We start from the raw sequence: 18,792 nt of genomic DNA, 5'->3' as shown, positions 1-18,792 counted from the left end.
TCTGTTCTTGCTTTACTTTGCACGTTTATTTTACAACATTGGAAGCTCTCTGACATATTGATGTAAAACTGTCAGGACATGAGAGGACAAATTAAACCTGAAATTGTAGATCATGTGAATTAAGTGACATATTTACTTGATATGTGATACAATTTTTAAGAGAATAAATATTTACTTTGTTCCTTCTAGATGTTATCGTTTATGTATGCACATCTGGCTTTTTTCCATCAAGGCTATGATCTGTTTGGTGAACTTGAGCCCTACATGAAAGAACTTGGTGCACAGGTAACAAACTATTTTAAAAATGCATAACTATATGCTGAAATTGAAGAAATCTTGCTATATGCCTGCATATCAGGTATTTCATAGATTTATTCAACAAAAAAGGAGTTGTAGTATGATACAGGCAAAACATTAAAAATATGCTGTAATAAAAGGAATGAAAATAGTTACAAACTGAAAGTTGTTTGTTTACTAAAATTAATACTGCCTTTAGGATTTACATACTTAAGCATAGCCATGTACTGCTCTGTGAGGTACATTGTGATATTCAGGATACTGGATTATTTGGATTTCAAAATTTTTTGTATATGACCCATGTTTATAAATATATCTAATAATAAAAAGTAGATTAGGCAGGTTTTCCTTCTACTCATATAATTTATTTACTGTATAAATTATTCAGTCTTCATAATTAAATTTTCATGTGTGTAAATATAACTTTGATGTTAGCAACTTAGACCATAAAATGGAAGTATGATTTTAATAAGTAGTGCAAAATTTAGTTCCTGCATGGAATCCTTCTTGCCCAGTTTAAGAACAGACAACTGACTCTTCTGAGTTTTCACTGAGGCACTCATGAAAAGCTTAGATGGACCACTGCCAGCGGCACACAGGAGACATTGAAAATGGGTATGCAAATAGGTTGGAACATACACTATGGAAATGAAGACGTGTCTGTGGTGCAGGAAGAAGACTCAGCAGTGTCTTGACTTGTTTTTCAGTGCAAGTTATATGCACTTTCTATTTGCCTCTACCTGAGGGCTTGCAACAGGTGCTCTGATAGAAGCCCCTTCCCAAACAGAATCCATAAAAAGCCAACCAAATTTTTAAGAGTCTATCCAGGTAAAAAAGCAAATAAATGACAGCAGACTTTTACATTCATCTTGAGTAGATGTGCTAAGAGATTAAATTGTTCTGAGCTGTGCAGTGGAGCTGTAGAAAATAACTCCAACAACCCAATAGTTAAATAGTTATTTTTCTGCTAGACTAGGCCCCAGTTGGATCTTAATTATGTGTAGAGACATGTCAGGTCTTGGTGTAATAAGGGCCCCTGAACAGTTCAGGTAGGTGTTACTCTTCCATAGATGTGCCCTTTATTCTTCAACATCCTTCCAGTTTGGGTTGTAAGTGTTGAACTGTAGTGTCTGGCTGTGTAGCACGTGTCCTGTACTTCTGTGGAAGAGGGGATAGGGAAAGGAGATGCAAACTGTGGAGTTAATAGTGGGTCATGCCATCAGCCAGGCTTCAATGTTTCCATTTCTTTGACGTGATTCAAGCAAGAAAACACAAGGTTATTTTTGAATGTCTGGTCATGCTTTTACTTGATCTGGTAAGGAGCACTGTGTAGCATTCATTTTGGTGCTGGTATCATAGCAACTGAAGGAGTTAAATTTAGAAAATCTATAGCTAAGAATGTTTTAAATATATTGCAGTTGGAGCAAGATGGATTGAAGACCCTAAAGTTGTACAACTTGCGGAATTGTTCTTTTGTAGCAGATCTTGGCATTTAAGTAATGGCTATTTTTCATGACAGAAGCAGATTTGTACATAACTGTTGAAAGCTTTAACAGTTGATGGCTTTGCAGCTTGTACTGGTTGAAGCTTCTGCCTTTAACAAAGTATGTTGTGACATAACGGGGATTTGCTGGATTTTTGTGAAAATGCTGTTAGATTCCATCTGTTGGTGAGTGAGTTTTCATTCCTAGGTGAATTTCGTGTATGATCTTAATTACAAGGGTTAACAGCATCTGAAGTAATAAAATTGATCTTAAATAGTATAGTTACCGTTTTGAATTATTTTTGTCTGTATTTTCAAAATAACTGTTTTATTGTGATGGAATAGGATTAAGCAATTTTGGTTTCTGGATACTTAAGGTTAGGGGAGGATCCCTTGGGAATCAGATCATTTTATGGGAATCTTTAATAGTGTGCAAGCATAATATGAGCTTTTTCATGGAAACTATTATTTTTGCTTCTTTTCATATGAAATGTGGTATTAGCTTAAAAAGGAAACACTTGAATTTTTATTGAGATGACTACTCAAAAAGCTAAATACTTTAATCTGACTTAATTCTCCTCAGAATGCCAGTTAGAGTATTATGTTTATAAAAATACATTTACCAGTAAATGCAGTAGCTTGAAAAACCTAATTTTCTGAAAATTACCCAGTAATGCTATAATGACTGGGATTTTGGTAGTTTAGTTGTGATTTACTACAGCTTTTGATAGTTATATGCTGTTGGTCTCTTCTAAGACAATTGATGTGTTGCTCACCTGAGTGAGAAGGAAGAAACTCTGGCTTTAGCTTGAAAACAGGAATGGTGCAGTGCTGTCTTCATAGTAAAAAAAGTAACTGATGGAATGAGCTGCTGTTAAGAATTTTGTTTTGGCTGTGGTAAATGTACCCTCAAACGCTTGTGTTCAAGGTAAATTAGAGGTAATTGCCCTACCCTGAGTGACTGCCTTCTATTTCTTCTAATGGGGTGAAGGAAGAATTTATTGGGGGCCATGTGCAGATTCCTGAATGTGAAGTTTTAGCAAGAAACTTGATTCCTATAAAATTTTGAACAGCACTTGACCCAGTTCTCATCTTTATCACAAGAGAAAGGGTTTCTCAAGAGTTCTTGATGCAAAACACTGTTTGAGCCCAGGCTCTGTTTTAGATGCTCATGTTATTTTTAAGTGCTAAAGCTACATAGATGTGGCATTTGGACACTTCAGCCTTCAATGTGTTCCTGTTCACCAATACCTGTAAAAGGTGTGCAAGTGCTGATGCGGCCTTTTGAGCCAGAGGGGAGGACAGGGAAAGAAGAGTTAAAAAAAGTAAAATGGAAAAAAGTGATGGAATTGGATCCAGATGTTTCAGCTTTCTGATGGCTCTATATTTGTTGGAGAATGTCTAGCATAAGGGTGTAAGGGCCTGTTATTGTCCCTTTTTTGTTATTTGTATCATGTCAGGCAGGGGAAGTAAAAGACTGGGGAAACAGCCGGAGTTGGCAGGGCCTGCCACTTGTGGCTCTGGGAGGGATGCTGGGGATCCTCTCTGTGGGTGGATCAGAGGATCTGTTGGTCATTGTGCCCAGTGCCAAGAGAGTGACCCAGCTGGGAGCTGGTGCTGCTGCTCCTGGAGTTCTGGCTGTGGGCCCGGAGCAGAGCAGCCCTGTCCCGCAGACGGAGGGCTGCGGGCTGAGCCCTGCGGGCAGCACTGCGTCTGCAGCGCTGGGCACGGCCGGGCCCCAGCTGCGTGATGGCAGCCTGTGTTACCGGCTGTAAGTACCGAACCAGCTGGTCTTGTGGGCAACATCTGCTTCTGCACTGCATTTCTTACTTAAACATGAGGGCCTGGATAAAACAAACAAACAACAAAACCAAAGGAGACAAAGCTGTGAAACAAAAAGAACCAAAACAAGTAACTTATCACAGAAGAAAAAACAGCAATCAAACTTTCTCTTACAGGGTATCCTAAATTTCCTCTTTTTTTTTTATGATTGTAAAAGGAAATTTATTTTGCTACTGTCCTTTTTATCATCACAGACTTTGTAAGGATACTAACTTAAATATTCTCTGTGATAATCTCAGTTATTTTCAAAACCTTCTTTTTATTTAAAATTAATTTGATTGTCTCTACCTAAGATCTCAAGCAGACTTCAGTACTGCTGGTCAGCTGATCAAAACTATTGACACAAAATCTTGGTTGAGACAGTTCTCCCACTTTGTGGAGGGAAAAATCCATAGCATTTGCTCCTTCTAGTTTTTGCTGCTCCTGCCAGTGCTGCTGCATAGGCCAGCAAGAGCAGCTAAAGCATGAGTCATCCTCTTGGGAGACTGAGCACCAATGCGGTACAGAGTCGCATATGCTTGGCACCATGCTGTTCTTTGAAACAGTTCTTCTAATGCTTACAAGAAATGTACACCTTGGTGGAGGTTAATTCAGGGTGGCAGAGCAGTGCTTTAAACGAGGCTTCAGTGCTTATTCAAGGTAAACAATTTGTGACAAAGAAGTAATTATGCTGTGCAAATAAAATAAAAGTCTGCAGTGTCTAGACATAATGTGTGTTGGTTTGTTGTTTTTTTTTTTGTCAGCATTGTGAAATCTACTGAGCCAAATTTCTTGTGATAATTTAAAGATCCAATTTTCTGTTTCTCTTTACAGCTGGATCAGTTGGCTGTAGATGCTGCGAAGGAGAAGAGAGATATGGAGCAAAAGCACTCCACTATTCAACAAAAGGTACTTGACAGAATGTAAAAGGCAGGCTGCACACACTTTTTTTTTTCATTTGTAGCATCTCTCCCCAGCATCTCTGCATCAGAACTACAAGGGATGGTATTTTTAGAGCAGAGGGACAGACTGACATGTTATTAAGTGTAAGGTTGGATTGCAGATACTAATTTTGTGTTACTGAACAAAATATTATGCTTAGTTTTTACTGAAACATAAATAGAACAGTAGAATTTATTTGAATGCTGGGATTCTAGCATTTCAATAGAACTCCTAATTCCTATTACCTCTTGAATTGAATAAGTTGTACAGTTTTCTCTGTTTCCATGCTATGTGTTTGTAGAAGAGGTGTATGTGCTGCACAGCCATACAGCCATAAGTTTCACTTTGGACTGTGCCAAATCAAAGTGCAGCACTTGGAGCTTGTGTGGCAGCTGGTGTTGGATATGAAGAACAAAAGTAAACTTTTGTAAAGAGTGTCTAATGTACTGGTTCAACTGTGCAGAGATATGAAATTGAGAACTTTTAACTGGTGTTTTGAGGAAGATTTGTGCAATAATTCTTATTACTTCTTGAGAAAAATTTAGGTATTTCATGTTGGGGGGAATGGCTTCTGTTGTTTGGATGTTTCAGAAGCTCTAGATCAGTATTGGTTTTGCAGGTAAAATGCTAGAAGTTAAAAATATTTCCACTGAACTCTCTGGTAGTGAGCTACAGACACTTTTGAAAGGGATTAGATACCACTTTAAAGGTAATGCTACACTTCTTCCTCTCATTCAAATATGTTCAGGTGGCATAAATTTTAAAAAATCCCACCCAATAGAAATATCTAAATTAACTAAATTCAGGAATGAAAACATGCTGAGATTATAGGTTGGGTAGCCTTAGTAGGAGCCAATATTAATACTAATGGGAAAAGATAACATTTTTGGTTGCTGTAAACCTTTTTATTGGTGCATCCTGTCATCCCTTTAGGAGTTGGTGGGAAGCATTAGGATTGCTGTGGAATTGAGCAGATGTGATGATGAGGGCAGAGCTGACATGCTGTGCTTGAAGTCAGGAGATAACTGCAGGCAAGGAAGGGGAAGAGTGGGAAAGATGGAACTTGAGAATTAATGTTGAAGGTCAAATTTTAAGTATTTTCGGCTTAAAGGCTCAGTTTCAGGAATGGATAGTAGTTGAGAGGCTCTCTGTTGAGAGAGCACTGGTGCTTGCTGAAGTTATGAGCAATTGTCTTTTAATTGGCCATAGAAATAATAACTAGTTACCATGAATTATGGTCACTGCTGTTGCCAGTGTTGTTTACAATCTTTATTTTTTCTTCAAATGCTGCTTAAGGCTGCTTTACAGGTAAACTACTTCTGCTAGTTTCAATTGCTACTGGAACTTGTAAGCTTCATGAGACTTGATAAGCCATATCTATGTGTAATATAAATGTTCTTGATTTCTAGTAGGAGTGATGAATACAATAATGTTACTTTTATTGTTCCTTACTTTAATTGACAATTTAATGCTGTCTCTAAAATCTAATCAGGGCAGTCAGAATGTACTGTGTTGTCTTCTTAAGTTCTGTGGTTTGAGTTGTAAGTGTTGTCTCCTGTCCTTATCAGAGAAGTCACTGTCACATTTTTGTGCTGATAATGCCTAGACTGTGCTTTATTGGAGATTCCTCTAACAGCTTGTCCAATCATTTTCTTAGTTTCTTGTTCAAATCACGTTGTCTGTTTTTGTCTCCTCCTACTTGCTTTTCCAAGCCTTCATGCCAAGTTAGCTTCCAGCTCATCAGGATTTCAGAACTGCCTTAGACTCTGGATCGTTTAATCACTACTTGTCATCTGGTCACCCTGTCCCAGATGGCAATTTTATTCCCCTTCTCTTCTCATGTCTTGTCATGTTGCTATATTCCACTATATTCCCAAATCTTCCAATGCCAAATCCTTCCATGTTTTTTAACAACTGAAACTTCTGGAGCTTATTGTGTTGAATATTCCATGAGGTATATATGTATTTAATATACTGAAGTTCTAATCTAATGCTTCAGAATGATGCCTTTCCTTCATTGTGTGGATAAAGAGCAGTTCCTTTTCTGAAATGTATAGGTAAGTGCATACGTGCACACACCTACCCACCTACTACCTGTGTTTGCATATATGTGCATATGCATGCAGAATAATTGCACTAATTAAATAACCCATCTCACTTTTCTGTATAATCATTGTCCTACTTAATTAGGCTGTTGATGGAGAGGCTATTAAAAGTGTCATGGAAGGGCTTGGTCACCAATACAATGTGATTTCTTTTTTAGCAGAGCTGATAATCTGATTTACTTTTTTTAATTGCTTATAAGTTTTGTGGTCTATTTATTCAGCAAATGTGCAGGAAACATTTTTCTTAACTTTATTTTTTTCGGTGTAAGAAAATATTTTTTCTGTGTTAAACTGGAGCAGCACATGCTGTGAATTAATCTAGAAATTTCATTATCATTCTGGGAAATATTTGCAATATATCTTTATAAGAAAAGATTCATATTAAAAGAGTGGTGTCGCAGTGTCAATACATTAGACATGATTCTTGTTTTCGGAGAAGTTTGCAGCCCATTGCTGTAGCAACACATTTCATTAAGAAATATTTTAAAAATCAGTTGCACCTGCAAACAGCTTCATGGCTTTTTGGTGTGGTCAGACCTAATATTTTGTTCTAAAATGAGGGAGATGATAGAGGAAAAGTATTTGCATTAAACTTCAAATAGTTTTGTTGTATTCAAATCCCCTTTCTATTAAAGTAAAACTCTGCTTCCAAAGAAGTGCTCAGGAAACAGCTGGAGTGAGAATGATTTGAACATCTTTAACACTTGAGTAAACAAGTTGATAGGAAACCAGCTGCTACCACAATCACAAAGCAGGCATAAACCAGAGCTGCTGCTGAGAAGTTGTGCAGACTAACTCCTATCTCCAAAACCAAAGATGTGCTTGTATTTCAAGTGACTTGTTTGCTTGATGACACTCTTGCATTCTCTTACTCTGTCTTGGGCTGTAAACCTTGTTATTTGTGGTGTCTGTTGTTCTAAACCCTTCCTCGAGGGACTTTTCAGCTTAAGCATGACAAACATCTCTTGCCAATGGAAAGGGAGTGGGAGCAGCTTTCTAAATGGGGGCTTTGCACAATTAGTGTCTCCTATTTAGTATATGCTGGCCTAATTTTTCAGGTTAGTGTTTTCTTTAGTACTTATGCTCTCCCATTTACTGCCTTTTTTTAAAACTTTTAAAATGCTGATTTTCTAAAGTAAAAAATACTTTGGGTTACATATTAAATGTTGAAATGTAGTTCCAAAGATTTACTAGTAAAATGGTTTGAATAGCTTTCATGGCCTGATAGCAATTTTGAAAGTAAATCAAAAGCTCTGCTACTGAAAAGTAATGGGGGGGGTTTGTTTTGGGAACAAGAAAATCATGCACAGAGAAACAGAAAACGTGCTCTGAAATGAATCAAGTATGTGTGATGAACTGATATGTTCATACGAAAATGCATTCACTGAAACACTGTCAAGAATATTAAGTGTTCTGTGACACACCAGATTAGTATTATTTCTGGAGATGAAAGTTGTTTTTCCATTGCCAGCTGGTTTGCTGTACCCCATGGACATTTAAAGAAAAAGGGTGGAAAAAAAGGCATGAAAGCATGCTGTATGCTTCACTTATATAACCCACTTCTACATGTTTCTCTTCCAGTAACCGTGAAAAGTCAGTGTCAGAATAGAAGCCACAGATGTTTATTCTTCCAAAACTAAATGAAATGTGTGATGTAGCACTTCAGTGAAAATTACATAATACTGGCTAAATTGTCTTAGTTCTGGTTAGGTGAAATCTACTTTAGTCCTGACACCTAATTAGTTTAATTATGTTTAAAATGAAGTCTTTATCAGTTGTGTGCCTGCTGGCAGAATACACAATTCTGAATCACATACAGTGACTGAGTTTATTAACATGTGATTCTCTTATGCAGGACATTGGAAAGATATGGGTGGATTTTTCTCCACCCCAGATTATTTTTCATGATTCATTAAACTTTTCCATGCACCAAGATAAAAATAAACTATAACTATGACTGCTTTGCTCCTATTTTTTAAATTGCAGAATAGCAGAGACTAAGATTGGAACACAGCTAATTTAGTTTCTTTTTCTACTTTTATCCATGGAATTGCAATGGGACATTTTTTTTTTCTGATTGTTTTTCCTGATCACAACTTTATCAATGAAGCTTTATGGATAAAGCACATGGAAGCCTTATTCCCTCCCCCCTCCAGCTGGTAGTCTGCCATGTTCAGTTAAGGAGGTATTTGACATTTGCCTCTGTACTCTGCTGTCTTTTTCTGCTCTGTAAAAGTGGAATTCAATGAGGGAAGTAATTAAAAATGGCACTAAATGCATTTCATGAGAAGGCTCAGTATTTTAGATTATTCTGACTGAGAGTGTGGCATGGTAAACCATCCATATACACCTTCAAAGCATAGATCTGGAGTCACTGGAAAAGACAGCTGCATTTTCTCCAGTAGTTCTCCAAATCCAGAGGAAAATGTGATTACATAGTAGGTTGGACAGAAAAGACTGAGGAAATCTATTGTCTTTAACTAGACAAGGAGTTGCGGGCATCACTGAGGCAGGAAGATGCAAATCTTTAGCAGATTTCATTATGTTTGGGAGCTGGTAAGTTAGAGTAATTTATCAGTTTTTGGGGAATGTAGGGAATGTGACATCAGCATGTCTAAGTTTGTGCATAGTGGTTTTCTCTTCTGTTTATTTTGAGCGCTTACATGAAGCCTTTTATGTTCAGCATGTTCTGATCTAGGAAACAGACAGAAAATCAAAGTTACTAATTGCTGAATAATAAATACAAAAATATGATACTCTTTTGGTGAAGCTTTCATTTGTAACTAGTATGTTTATTCAGATCAGTGTATGGCAGTGATATGGTCGTTCCATTTTCTTTCAGAACTCTTGCATTGATCATCTGTCAATTCAATAATAAAAATCTAGATTTAACATTTCAACATTAGGTGATCTATCCAGATTAATAATAGATTAAAACAGTGAATAATTTTAAGGAATTTGTACTGTTCTGAGTGGGGAACTTAAAGGGTCCATTTTAATATTTGTAACCATTTCACTATCATGTGTAATTAACCTTGGATTGGAAAAAACCATCTGCATGTATAAGAGTAAACATCATACGTAGCACGAAAGTTGTGTGCATCCTGGGCTACTATCTGGGGATAATGACCTTGTTGGTGTTGAAGCTACTTTTTTATATATATTTCTTGCCTCTTTTCATTTATGTATAGACAAATTCTAAGAAGCAAAGTACAAAGCAGAGACTTTCAGATATACTCTTCACACAAAGCTGATGTTTGCAATTGACAAAAAGTAACTACTGAAGGTTCAGGAAAGACATAATACAAAATGTTCTGTCTTTTCAGTATTTAACTTGTTTGGTTCTTTTCTTCTGAAATTTAATTCTCAGTAATGTGTCTCTTACACCCATGTTAAGGGAAAGAAGCCATATGTTGCTAGTCTACTTTAAGGATATATATTTTAATAACAGTGAAATAAAATGACAGCATGTATATTATTTTCATCGCTGGACAGAGTTGTGAGAAATGATGTCATTCCATGTGTGCTTTTTCATGCACCCTTAGTAGATGTTAGCCTCCCACTCTCTGAATGTCGGAACTCTGCCTCCCTGCGAAGAGCCCATGCTGTTCTCAATGAGATGTGAAAGCAAACGATCATCACATGTGTTATTACTTAGTCTAACTTACCTTTGCTAAAGATCAGATAATAAGCTAAGCAGTCAGCCTTTCTAAAGCTCAGAAAGCTGCTATTAATTGTTATTAGCTGGATTTAGTTGTTACTAAGTTGATGGAAATGCATATTCCCTTGTCCTACTTGTGATTTTATAATCTTTTCCAAGATCATAAAGAAGAAAGGTCTGCCAAGGTCTTGTCATCAGTGCCAGCACCATGATTGGTTTACTCTAGAGTTAGCTGATAGCATCATCTTTATTTGATTACTTTTCTTCTAAGTTCCTATGCAGCTCAGCTGTCAACATGACAGAGGTGAAGAAAATGCTAAAGCACAACTGACTTTATACATATCTACAACAAGCTGCAGCTGTTTCTCAGTTTTGACTCCTAACTTTCATGGCTTCTTTTCCTATGCTTTTCTATCCCCTTTCTTGGGAATATATGAGAGACCATTTGAGCAGACAGTTGAAGCATCAGATGCTCTGTCAGCAATGTTTGCCCTCTGTTTGGCTGTAGAGGTCACCAATACCTGAACAAGAAATTCCCCTTGTTGCAGGTAAAGTAAAAATCTTCAGCATTCTCATTGCTTAAAATTGCTTTTGTAAAAAAAGCCATCAGGGGCTGAGAGTCATGGTTGGACTAATAAGTGTTGCAAGCAAAACCTTATTCCTAGATATTTACTCTTTGACAACAGTACTGCTCATATTTGAAGTTTCATTTGAACTGCAGTGTGTTTTTCTTGTTCCTTTGTACTAGGATTATTCCAGTGATGATACTAAACTAGAATACAATGTAGATGCAGCCAATGGCATTGTTATGGAAGGTTATTTATTCAAGAGAGCCAGCAATGCCTTCAAGACTTGGAACAGGTAATTATTCAGAACCTCTATTTGCTGCTAATAAAAATACTGCTTTTTAACCTGAATTCTCATCTGATTCATAATCTCTGTAACTTGTTGAGTCCATAGTTTTGACAGAACACTGGGGTGACTCTGTTAGTTAAGTTAGAGATGACACTTCACAGCCATTTTTCTTTGTTTTCTGTACTAGTTGTTTGTAAACCTTTCCCTCGTGAAAGCATATGCTAGGAAAGTGTTAGAAGACAGAGTGAAATAGTTGTATAGCCACTGGAAGCAGAGAAACACAGTCAAGGACTCAAGTTATTTTTCCTGAAAGATAAGCAATGTAGTTGTTATCCTTTAAAATTCCTGTCCTGTGCGGTGACTTTGGCTTAGTAGTTTTGATGGCCCTTTTGGGAATTCAAAGTATATTGTTAGTCATATATCTTTAACAATGTATATTTTACTACTATCTAAATATTTTTCTTCCTGAACAGGATTTCTTTTGCATTTCCAAGGGTGTGTACTTTTTTCAAGGAAATATATGTGCTGGAGCATTTACAACACAGTTGGATACAGTTCTTGAATTTTAGATGTAATTTGTTCTGATAAAGAGCTCTCTATTGTCCATGTTCTGCTATTTTTTCAGTGGTGCCCTGTTAAACTATTTGCTGTGTTTCAAAGGACAGAATGTGCATTTGAGTGGGTGGTCCCTTCCAATCTTACTTATTCTGTACTTCCTAGAGCATCTCAACACACCACAAGCTTGTAAGAATTGGGATCACTTCAGTTAAATCCAGAGACTGATGCAAGGGCCACTGTCAATAAGACTTTATCTATATTAGCAAGTCATGGCAACTAGTACAAAAGGGTTTGCTTTGGCCTGATTAATCATCTGTAATTGTAATGTACTTTCTGGGTTGTTCTCATGCAAGCAGAATGCCGAGTTCTTCAAGACAAATCTGTGAAGCATCAAAGGATGGTGAAGGGAGAAAACCGGGAGATGTGCATCAAAAGCACCTTCCTGGTGTGAAGTAAAATGTTAGTGTTAGCATAATGAGAAAGATCTGCAGTAATAGGGCAGGAGATTGTCCTTTATAGGATTCCCAAGGGGCTGAAAGGGTCCTTTTTGCCATTGCTGGATAACTGATGGTGAAATTCTGTCTCTGGGTTCCTCTTTTGAATAGCAGGAAGGCCTTGTTCTGCAGGGAGGTGACAGGAGGGAGCAGGACAGGAGTGTGTGCTTTCATGTGGTGTCATTCCTAGGAATACTGTACATGTCTCTTACCTTTAAAGTGGTTAGAGAGTAGGATTCAGTTAAAACTAACCTCTCTATGTTGGTAATTTACATGGACACAAAGTAAATAAGGAGCAGTTGTAATTAAATCAAGATACACAATGACATTCCTTCAGATTAAGTTACATATTTTAACAAATATAATAAAAGCATATCCATATTAAATTATCTATATTAAATTAATAATTTAAGAGGGCAAAGATAAACAGCTCGTTAATGAGTCAGAGCTGCCTACTTTTATTACATAATTGATATTTACTTATAGCTTTTTCTTCTGTTTATCACAGGAGCATTCAATGAAGCAAAACATTTAACCTTTTTAGTATTAGATCCTTGATTATTTGTCTCACTGAGATAGACTAGTTGGATGCTTTAAGGCAAAAAATAGGACTGGATATGCTATCTAGAAACAGTTCTGAAATTGAATCAGTCATTTAAATTTTGTATTCCACATGTTCACAAACCATTACTAATTGCTATTAAACTACTTTTATCATACATAAAATATACATTTAAGACTTTAATGAAGTTTTTATTTCTGAATCTAGTATCCCATTTTTGCTATGCTTCAATAAAAATAAAGAAGTATTTTTGTTATTTCTGAATACATTTGTAAATGCTTGCTATACTGTAGGTGCAGAAGTGGTCACTGCCTGTTTCCCATGAAGGAAAGTTTTACTTGTGTAGTGTTACACTTTCAGCTGTTTCAGCTGTGGGGAATTATACTGATTGAAGTTTATCATATACTAGAGATTATAGGGTTTTTCCAGTCACTGGTTAAAGTACAAGAATAGATTTTGTCATTGCATTAAACTGTTCTGTGTGTAAACTTTTACAAAATATCAAACAAAGGAGGAAACATTCAGAGCATTATGTGTTTTATTTTAGGGAATTCTGAGCTGAAGTCAAGACAGACAAGATACTTTTGGTGTTCTTAGAGATTAGCAGTTTGCTCCCTTATTATATCACCATCTTTGGGGAAGGTGGGTGGAAAATCAACCAGCTGAAACAAAACTAGAAGAATTTCTCTAGAAATACTGGAATTTCCTGCTGTTCTGAGCCAAAGGTGACAGCACTGGTCTTCCTTGCTGACTGCTAAATGCACTGTCAGTAGTAATATGTATTAAAATTGAGGCTTCTCTTTTACCCTCGTTGGTCTCAGTTGCTCTTATGTTCATTCTAGACCTTTTTAAGAACTCCTTCAAGTGTGAATTAAAGGCACCAAAATCCATCCTAATGGCCACTATTAACAGACACTTGCCAACATTAAAGACATAAGAGAGGAGACCAAGGGTATGATAGGTTTTGTGGGGGTTTGACATAGCAGAATGATTCTAGCTGACAAATGAGAGAAATGTGATGCTTCTGTGTGCATGTCTTGGCCAGTGAGTCCATGGACCCCATAGTGGTATTATCCTGGGAAAAGTCTGGTTGCTGGGGGAGAAAAAAAAGAAAAAAAAAGGGCTGTATAATACAGCCCTTTGAAGGGGGGCAAATCTGTTGTGGTGAATGAAAATTTGTTTCCAGTCCAAACTCATGTCTTGCTAGCATAATGAAATTTCTTCCTGCAGCACCTGGCAGCTCGTGTTTCATTGTCTCAAGACTTTAGTTATTTGGGCTTTTGCATCAAATTTCCTGTTCTTGGGACAGTTCTATGTGACACTGGCTTTAGAAACAAATAAGTGTTTGAGCAAGCTGCAAAGTAAACCCTGAGCTATTTGCAATTCAGTGTCGCTGTTTTGAGAGAGATGGAGCTTTTGTAATCTCTTTTTGTTGTGACTAAAAGGACATAATGTACACAAGTATTTCAGATAATACAGTTCAGTGGAATCAAAACTATATCCTTGTACTGCAAAGTCTTGGAATAACAGGTATGGACACCTGTGTTTAGAATATATGTCTGTGGGTTGGTGAAGGATACACCTTATTGTACACCAGTTTTCTTAAGGCATCAGGAGCAAGAGTCAGGTGCATTTATTATGGAACAGTAGCTGGAAAGCTCTTTTGGTTCCCAGAAATTCAAATGAAAAATAAGTCCATATCATAAAGAAAGAATAAATGTGTGTAGGGAGAAAAGCATTTCTCAGATAGTATGAACTAGTAGATAGAACTAGTATGTTCCAAATAGGTTTTAGGTTGGGTGCTATAGATGTTTTCCTTTTTAATTCTGCTGTATTTTCAGATCATGCTAATTCTTTTCTTATTTTGCTCATTTTGCATTTTTCATCCCTTTTCCTCCTTTCCCTTATGTTTTAATCCTACCCCATTTTTTCACATGACAGGAAAAAGCCAGATCACATCAGGTACCAACCAGCTTCTTTTATACCTTCCCAATGTTTCCTTGGCACGCAAAAAGCTCTTCATTAACCCTGCATTTAATTTTGATTACTTGCAATGGATGTATAAGTGACTCAGTCTAAGAAAATAACAGAAGGATTCTGCCTGGGATGCCAGTATACTTGCTGCTCAAATCCTTTAAAAGATTTAGAAAGATTGAGCTAGTTTTTAGCTAAAAAAGGAATTAAAGCCAAATTTCTGCACTCGAACTTCTGAGCATACAAGATCAATGTCTTGCCTTTTTCCAATTGAAGTTGATGAGATTTTTTTTTCTTATCAACTGCATTGGGACTAGACATGTACTTTTAAATGTTGTGCATTCTTAATTACTCTGTTTTAATTATGTGCTGGTAGCAACTAGAGGAGAAAACTGAGAATCATGAAGCACAATTCATTGTTTTATGTAAAATTCAAATTTTATAATTTTTTCAATATTATACTCAGTTCTCAGAGATTGAAATTTTTTTCTGTAGATTGTTTCCTATTTAATAAATGCAGTTTTGAATTTTGTAGGTATACATGATGGAAAACATTCCGTTTCTAAACAGGAACAATTATATTTAACCACTATGAAGTGAGACAGTGTAAACTACTTTAATATTCCAAAGTATGTTTTCTCCTTCACCATGCTTCTCTCTTGCTTTTGACAGAATGATATTTAAGGAAACTTTGGTAACAATCCGTACTTATTGCACACATGATGCCTGAAGATTTAAAATTTTTCTTAGAAGCTGATAGATGTGGGTTACCCTATAGCAGCACCTTCAGTGCAGAGATTGTACCTCAGGAGTTCCTGGCTGATGCTGGTGTAGACCCCAGCAGTCTGTTTGCTACAGTGAAGTCAGGAGTTTGTTGATGGTATTTGGTTAATGAGGAATAACTCCGAGTTTTGGCCTGAATAAAACTGCTGTGGTGCTGACACCTTGAAGGGCAGCCTGACATTTTCATCTTGTTATGAAAAAATGACAGTGTATTAACTCTGACATCTACTTCTAAGTGTGATCTACACGTTATCCAAAATTGTAAATTGTTGGTCTCATTCAGTAAAAGTTGATTTTAGAAGGGCACCAAAACCTGCACCCTTTGTGGTTAGACTGAATATTTTTCTTTAACAGATTTAATTTCTCTACTAGAAAAAAAAGGAACTGAAATACTTTCAAAACTTCTAGATTAGGTTTTAAAGATGGCAAAAATTTGTGTTACAATTTGTGTGTTCACTTATATCCAACTGATGAGATTAGAGCTTGTTTACTAGAGTAACTCATTAAATATTTAGCTGTAGAACAAATGAAGCATTGCATTAATTAAGTTAATTGCACTTCCTAAGGCTCTTACTAGGTATTTGCTCCATTGCTAGTTGTCTTGGGACAAGGCTGCTTTTTTTTCCCCTTTACCACTCCCTTTATCACTTAGGCACCGCTTTTCATGTTGTTCTCTTTTGTGTTACTATCAAAAAAAAACACATGAAAAAAGATGTGAGTTTTTCCTTTTCAAGTCTGCTTTTTTGCTAAGTATCCTGTATGAATGTTAGCAATAACCTGCCTTATATTTGGGGTACACTTACTGCATCTGTAAATAGATGGTAAAGATGATACCTTTTCAATAGCAGTGACTAAAACTACTGCTGTTAATAAATTTAAAAAGTCAAGAATGACAAGAGATCCCGTTGTTGCTTTTTAAATTAAATATATCTGCACAACATTTGAAAAGATTGTTTTAAAAGGTAGAATCTCATCTGTCTATGAAACACTAACCTTTCTAACAAATACTAGATTTTCTGTTTGGGATCTAACATTTTTTGTATATATTAATTTTTCTTAACCATCTTTGTGCACTTCTTTCCAGGAATGGCTTGTGGTGGTTGAATAAATACATGGGTTCCTCTTGTTACTAATTGTAGTAAACTGTAGCTTGAAGCTCTACAGCCTGTGGAGAATAACAAGATCTGTTGCAACACAATATTTTGTGTACTGTTACCAACTGTTACTGTTAGTTTGAAAACTAACTGGTAGTGCAGGAAAAAGTGATGTGTGGTAAAGGTGGAGTATTGGAGATAATTGAGGAATGATGCAGTGGTAAACACAGGTTTGCATTATAACCCTGAACAAAACAAGGTGTAAATTTCACTGAATTGTCTTGTACATTCTCTTAATTTTTGTCAGTGAAAATGAAACTCTGATAATTGGTTAGCTTTCATTTTGTGCATCCCAGAAGAGCTAGAAAGGCATGGTTATGTCTACTGGGGTTTTTTTTTTCATTCAGTGGTCTGATAAAACATCATTGTTAGAGATCTGAGGTGGTTTTTTTCCAAAATGTGAGTGCTTTTTCCATTCTCTGGGATGTATCCTATGTGAACACCGAGTTTGACAAGGAAGGATACAGTTCAGAGGAGTTTTTAAGCATTATATTATCTTTTTGATTTTACAGGATGCCTTCATTAAATAATTTATTTGATTCATTTGATTTTCCTTCAAAGCTGAGACTTAATTTAGGATCCTACTTAAAAGGTTTTCATTGGATTTTTTTTTTTAGTTTTTATATGCAGTGTTTTTATTTTAGGCATGCCCAATGTAGGTAGATATTAAACCTGCATGGGATAGCAACACTGAAGCATTTTTAGTGCTTTAGTAAGTAAGTTAGTTCTACTCCCAAAAATATTTCAGGATTAGTTTACATGGGTTCAAGTATTTTTGTTATTCAAACTATCTGAATTTGTGTTATCAAACAGCTACTTAAAATCGTAACTTGCTGCTAAAATACAGAAGGAAATGTTCTTTAAAATGAAAATGTTTTGTGTGATAGCTTAACTAATGTTGTCATAACATGAATGTGTTTGTTTATGACTCAAATTATTTGAACCTTGCTTTCTTTTCTGTTTTGTCTCTGCTTTCCCTATTTTCATTATTCTCATGAAATATTTGCCAAAACTGACTGCAGTATTACTTTCCTGAATTCTTTTATGCAGTCTCTTTGTAGACTGTATGTTAGCACATCTCAGTCACATAAGCACTGTAAAATCAGTTATGTATTCTCTGGATGTCTCTTCATTTGAATAGGCGCTGGTTCTCAATACAAAATAACCAACTTGTGTACCAGAAGAAATTTAAGGTAGGTGTTGAAAACTGGCTTGGGATAGTTTGGGGTTTGGGTGATGATTTTCCTGACTGATTGGGGAAACTGATTATGTGAAAATTCTATGTGATCTTCAACAACCTACTGCTTTCTTGTAAATTAGTTTCTCCCTTTGTAAAATGAGACTAATAGCTGCACTGACCGATTCTGAGATTCCTGTGCACTGATTGTAAGCACATACTCTATTTGCTGTGGGTTTTGTAACCTAGTTAGAGCTTTAAAAGTTGTTGGTCCCAGAAGGCTTGTGCTCACTTGCTGGCAGTGAAATATTCCATACTGTTCTCTGAGCAGTTGTGTTTAACTCTTTCTGGACTTGCTCCTCCAGTTACTTACTGGAGGAGCAAGTCCTGAAAGAGTTAAGGCTGTCCTGAAATTGGTTCACACACCCAATTCAGCAACTGGGGGAAAAAGGCATGAAAGCTTGCTAGAAAGCAGTCAGGGCTGCTATATACATGTATTTAGTATTGAAAATGCACAGTGGCTCAGCAGTCAGTGTCTGCCTTGTTGCTGGTGGGAAGTGCAGCTGTTTTATATCAAATCAGCAATCCAGTTCTGCCCCAAGCCGTAGAAGCCTTTTCAGTCAGGTTTTGGGCCCCTGCTCCTTTGTTTGCTATTCTAGACTCTGCTTTTGCACCAAAGGAGCTGTAGCTGTTTTTCAGGTTGGAAAAAACCACAGACTGTATGGAGATGGTGGGAAAAAAGAGGGAAGAGAGCTTATGGCAATTATTTCCTCTTCACTGTAAACAGACTGGGGTCAGAGGCTGTTATCTGATGCTGTCAAATCAAGGGGCTTAATTTCTGTGGTTGGAAAGGAAACACACTGCTGAGCTTCTTTGAGCATGTTTGGTTGGGCATTCTGTGTTTGCGAATCCTCTTTGCTCTATTT

The 18,792-nt window shown here is 36.6% G+C and overlaps 1 protein-coding gene across 5 annotated transcripts in view; it reads left to right on the top strand.

Annotated features, from left to right (window-relative positions):
- ACAP2 (ArfGAP with coiled-coil, ankyrin repeat and PH domains 2) overlaps nt 1-18,792 on the top strand; it is a 60,749-nt gene that overhangs the window by 26,931 nt on the left and 15,026 nt on the right. For 3 of the 5 annotated variants that reach the window (XM_041414342.1, XM_041414340.1, XM_041414338.1), the window contains exons 8-12: nt 190-285; nt 4,436-4,510; nt 11,058-11,170; nt 14,720-14,740; nt 17,831-17,882. In XM_041414342.1, the coding sequence (XP_041270276.1) occupies nt 190-285; nt 4,436-4,510; nt 11,058-11,170; nt 14,720-14,740; nt 17,831-17,882 (357 nt within the window). The remainder of the gene's footprint in view (nt 1-189; nt 286-4,435; nt 4,511-11,057; nt 11,171-14,719; nt 14,741-17,830; nt 17,883-18,792) is intronic. The other 2 variants (XM_041414341.1, XM_041414339.1) reach the window with 1 other exon arrangement.

This window comes from Onychostruthus taczanowskii, unplaced genomic scaffold (assembly GCF_017590055.1).
Source record: "Onychostruthus taczanowskii isolate IOZ18803 unplaced genomic scaffold, ASM1759005v1 scaffold45, whole genome shotgun sequence".
Lineage (NCBI taxonomy): Eukaryota > Metazoa > Chordata > Aves > Passeriformes > Passeridae > Onychostruthus > Onychostruthus taczanowskii.
Note: the sequence above shows the minus strand (reverse complement) of the source record. Positions and strands in the feature narration are given on the sequence as shown.